At 52.3% G+C, this 5,126-nt stretch overlaps 1 protein-coding gene across 1 annotated transcript in view; it reads right to left on the bottom strand.

The window, feature by feature from the left end:
- The window catches only part of CUNH7orf50 (chromosome unknown C7orf50 homolog), an 85,690-nt gene that overhangs the window by 79,474 nt on the left and 1,090 nt on the right, over nucleotides 1–5,126 (bottom strand). The window contains exon 2 of the mRNA XM_011378532.2: nucleotides 979–1,108. Coding sequence (XP_011376834.1) covers nucleotides 979–1,107 — 129 coding nt within the window. The 5' untranslated portion in view covers nucleotide 1,108. The remainder of the gene's footprint in view (nucleotides 1–978; nucleotides 1,109–5,126) is intronic.

Here is a 5,126-nt window from a genome sequence, read left to right as displayed (position 1 = left end):
CGGCCGCCTGTCCCCCTGGACCGGACTGCGGTGCATCGCCCGGGCGAAGCCTCGGGGGCACTGACCAGCAACAGAGCTTGACAGCCCGACATGGAGGCCGGCGACGACCTGGCCAGCCAGGCGGTTTCCACTTCTCTCCGCGGAAAGAAACTGCAGCAGCCAATCCGGCTGCTTCGCAACAAGAGAGCTTCACAAACAACGTCTGACAGCTTGTGCCCAAACCACACGACAACCTCAGAGTTCAGGAACAAGCCACACCGCAGAGCCTCTGTCCTCGTTCGCCGATTGGCGTGAGGACGGCCACTCCACGCTTACGGTGAGAGTCGAAAAACAGCAACAGAAACGCCTGAGCCCCTGGCCCGTGGAGCCGTAACGTCCAACCGCCCGCCGCAGAGTTCCGTGACGCACGCCCAAGCAAACGTCACGCTCGATAATTTGTCACGGCGGACGACCTTACGCTATTTGGATCAATGGCATGCTAGGGGTTGTAACGACAGCTCGATACAGAAGAAAGAGGTACCACTCGGAACCGCGTGATAGGAGGAAACAAATTTCAGAGCGTCCACATTTTCTGGCGGATTACGTTACGCTAGACACAGCATTTTAGATGAGAATTCTTAACTACGGCTTCCCGGCCACGCTCCACACGTGGCCGTTGTGCACGCCGCGCCCCCGCTCCTCAGAGCACGGCTCACAGGCCCTGCCCCGGCCCTCGCCATCCCGGAGCCTCCGCTGAGCCATCGAAAGCTTTAACGCGTGGTACCCAGCACAGACTCTGCAGGTTTGGTGGCCGAAGACTGTCATGGAGTCCAACCTAAAATGCACCGCAGTTCTTATTTGTCCTACGATGCTTTCAGAGGGCACAGAGCACGTCTGCGTGTCACTCACACCCTCGTCTGCGCCAGCCCGGCGGACACCACCTGCCTCTCCCTCCAGGCGAGGGACCGAGGTGAGGGCAGCAAGACTGCGCGTGCCTACCTGGGGCGGCGCTCCCGCGGGGGCCGGGGCGGCTTCGGGGGCCGGCTCTTTCTCGTTTGCTGGCGCCTTCTTCAACTTTTTGTTCTTTTTCTCTGTCACTTCGGTAACTTTTCTCTTCTGCTTCGCCATCCTGCGACAGAAAGTAAATCGCTAAATACACAGGAAACGCGAGGTCCAAGGCCATATGATGTTCTCGTGTTCTCTGAGTGAAATACGAAGGTATTTCAGAAAATACAGAAATTATAGAAAAGGTAAAAGAAAGGCAAATCTCCTGGCTTCGTCGCGTCCAGACGAGCAATCTGACATTCTGGCGGACTTCCTTCCTGTCCCAAGTGTTTCTGCACGTGTAGTCTGAGCTTCTAACTACATGCGGACACTGAGCTTTTTACGATGAAGAGAAATGTCATTTCTGATGACGGTATCAAAATTTCCCCAAAGTGAAAATTACGAACATTTGCCTATTCCCTAATTACTGGGTATCTTGGATTATTTTCATTTCCTGCTACTATGGACTAACTTGTACTTCCCCACCAACTAGGGAGGCTGCGAGTGACGGTCACGCGCCATGTCACTAGGGCATCAGTGGGCCACACAGGAGTCTGCAGTGACCTCCTGGGTCTGTGGCTGCAGCAGGGCTGGGGCCGTGTGGAAGGGCGGACACGCGGCCCCAGACACCAGGCGGAACCGATTACAGCCACTGTCACTGTCACTGGCACGGTGGTACCCAACTGCGCTTGCAAGAACGGGAAAAGCCACGACCCCAACACCTGTCTCCTTCGTGGGGCCATGTGACAGGGGGGCCAGAGAAGTGGCTGCGGTGGAGAGCCCTTCCGGCTCTGAGGGGACAGCTGTGGCGAACAGCCCTGGTCTCAGGAGCGCCCCTTCTGCTGGGAAAGACACACCTGTTACTGGAGCGAATGAGTAAACACCTTACACAGAGATGAGCGATACTAAGAAAACAAAACAGAGTGAAGCGAGCAGGTGGCTGGGGAGGCAGGGACACGCGGACAGTGTCGGGGCCTCTGAGAGAGCCGCGAAGGGCCGGGGTAGCGGCCACGTGAAGAGCTAGGGACACACACACACACCGCGGAAGGAACGGCGGGTGCAAAGGCCCTGGGCCACAGAATGTCCTGAGGAGCGAGGGGGCAGGTGAAGGACAAAGGCCCGCCGAAGGTGTGCAAAGGCCGGGGTGTGTCCCGAACACGTCCTCTCGCTCAAGTGTCCTTCTCACCGTAGACGGACTCGCCGAGACATAAACTCCCCAAAACTGTTTCCATAGGGACAGAAGGGAAAATTACACCAACGTGTCAGCTGGTAGGATCAAGCATGCGTACACCTGTCACCCAGCAGTCCCACTCCAGATGCACTTCCATGGATATCGTCACTTGTCGGTCCCCACCTGCCGAGTGCTGACCCTGTGCCAAGAGCTGCTGGTCCAGCTCTAGGCTGGACCGGGCAGTTCAGAAACCCGCAGCTCACACTCTAATGGGGTAAACATCCTACAGCAGGAAATAACTGCTAAGCACAAAAGGAAAGGATGATGGGAACGGTGACGTGAACAAGGGCGGTCACAACGACACGGGCCCAGAAGCGCCGGCGCCGAGAGCCCACACCGGGCTCTAAATACCTCTCTCTAAAAAGGAGCCAGAGCCGCCTCGGATGCCGGGTCTGGAGCCAGGAAAGCGAGAGGCGAGCCTGGGATGAAGAGCTGCCCAAAACCAAGGAAGCCACTGCCAAGGACGCAGAGCCAGCACGAAGCCCTCCCTCTGTCCCACCTGGAGCTGTGACCGGCGACGGCACACTGAAGAGAATCGCTGCCGAGGACTCAGAAAATTCCAAGCTCACATCTTTTAATTAAGCCTTGTCTAAAAGAAGTGCCAAAGCCAAAGGCTACAAATTTCAACGAACAGGGTAATAAGAAATCTTGAAAGAAGGAGATGCTGTTGACACAGGGGCTTTGAAAAGACAAAGGACTCTGCCGGCCAATTACCTTGTTGGAGAAATAAGAAAAGTTTGACAAATATTTACATACCGGTTACCATAAAAGTTAAGTTAAAATCTATATTCGCTCTGCAAATTATCATGAAAAAGTTTAATCACTAGGTCTATTTGCTAAAAGGGGGTCGGGCGACTTTTCCAGATTATAAAAAGGTTTCTTTTAATAATTCCAAGAGATGGTGACGCATAACTTTGAGACAATGTTTGTATAGAGAATGACATTTCCTTAACATTTATTGTCAATTGATTATCGACAAGGGAGCCAAGACCATTCCATGGGAAAGGACAGTTTTTTCAACAAATGGTCCTAGGACAGCTGGATGTCCCCATGCAAAAGAAGGAAGTTGGAGCCCTGCTTCATACCGTACATGAAAACTTAACTCGAAAAGGATCAAAAACCTAAATTTAAGAGCTAAACCATGAAAGTCTTAGAAGAAAGCACAGAAGTAGGTCTTCACGGCCTCGTATTAGACAACGGTTTCTTAGCTCTGACACCAAAAATGTATACAGCAAGAGAAAAAAACAGGTACATTTGACTCGTCCAAATTAAAAATGTTCGTGCTGCAAATGATGTCAGCAAGAAAGTAAAAGGACACTCTACAGAAATGGAGAAACTACCTGCAAGGCACGCGTCCGACAAGACTTCTGTGCAGTTGTACGATGAACTCTTCAGCTCGACACAAGCCAAACGACCCCATTTAAAGAGATCTGAATAGACATTTCTCCAAAGAAGACACACAAATGGCCAACAAGCACATGAAAAGATGCACGACATCATTCGTCACTAACGAAGTGCAAATCAAATGACAAAGCACTTCACACCCCTAGGTTGGCTATCATCAAAGACACGTGATAATACTAAATATGGGCGAGGATGCGGAGAAACCGGAGCCCTCGTTCACTGCTGGTGGGATGGAAAGCGGAAAAGTCTGGCGGTTTCTCCAGGAGTTAAACTCAGTTTGTGACCCAGCAGTTCCACTACGAGATGTTTACTCAAGAAAACGAGCAACAGAGATGTTTACTCAAGAAAACGAGCAACACCTGTGCACAGAATGTTCGCAACAGCGTTGGTCACAATGTCCGAAAGGTGGCAACATAGAAACAATCTATACACCCATCGCGTGTGGCCTCTCCATGCCATGGGATGGCCTTTGGCCATATGAGTAAGTGCTCGGAACACCGCAGAGAGCGAAAAGACAGAGTCTATGCCACACGACCCTCGTTCTGTGAGAAAAATTCTATACAAATGTGCACAAGGGAAAAAACTAGATTCTGGACGTACATTAAAATGTTAACATTTTAGGGGGTAGAATTATAAGAATGTTCATTTTTTCCCTTTATACTTCTCTGTAATTTCTACAAGAAAAACACTTAGTTTAAGATATCAGCTCGAAAGTGTTCAGTGAAGCGAACAAATCACTCCATCAGCACGAAGCTGAGAAGCCCACCAGGCAGACGTGAGAAGACCGCTACCAGTCTGGGCTGGGCCCGGTTAGGACAGGCCAGCTCCACAGGCCAAGGCTGTCAGGGGTCCAAGGCTGAAAACTAACTCCACAGGACCTTAAAGAAATAAATCAGCCTATAGGAAAAAAGTAATTTTTTAAATCTGAAAACAGCACCCGTGGCCCCAGACGTCCCGTCACTCAGCGCATCTAAGTTACTTCTGATGTCCTGGCAGCTTGTAGGGAAGGGCACCACCCGACTCACTGGGCAAAGCCCCCTGGAGGAGGGTCTAAGCCCTCACAGTCCACGACCCTCTAGCAAATCAGTCCAAGGGTCCAGGAGTGAGTGCAGCTCCGTCCCCTCTGACCCAGGACTGTTCCCCGTTCTCGCCCGTCCACTTAGAACAATGGCCTCCGGCCTCTGTTACCTGACCCTGCTCTCCTCCCACCCACGGCCAACTCTAAGCCCGGCCATGGCAACACCACCAAGCTCCCCGCCCAGCGAGCCCACCTCCCATCTTCCCAGCTCACGGCCTTTTGGCACCGTGGGGTCCGATCGTCCTTCACTCACCAACACCTGCGATCCGCTGACCCTACACGTTTCAACGTCCCTCATCCGTCTCGAGTTTCACTTCCACGGCTTAATGTCCACGGGCCATGGTCATAATCTCACCCTTGCACACACTCTCGGCTCCCTTCATGGCAGGC

The sequence above is a fragment of the Pteropus vampyrus genome, unplaced genomic scaffold (assembly GCF_000151845.1).
Source record: "Pteropus vampyrus isolate Shadow unplaced genomic scaffold, Pvam_2.0 Scaffold343, whole genome shotgun sequence".
Lineage (NCBI taxonomy): Eukaryota > Metazoa > Chordata > Mammalia > Chiroptera > Pteropodidae > Pteropus > Pteropus vampyrus.
This window is presented reverse-complemented; position numbering and strand designations above follow the sequence as displayed.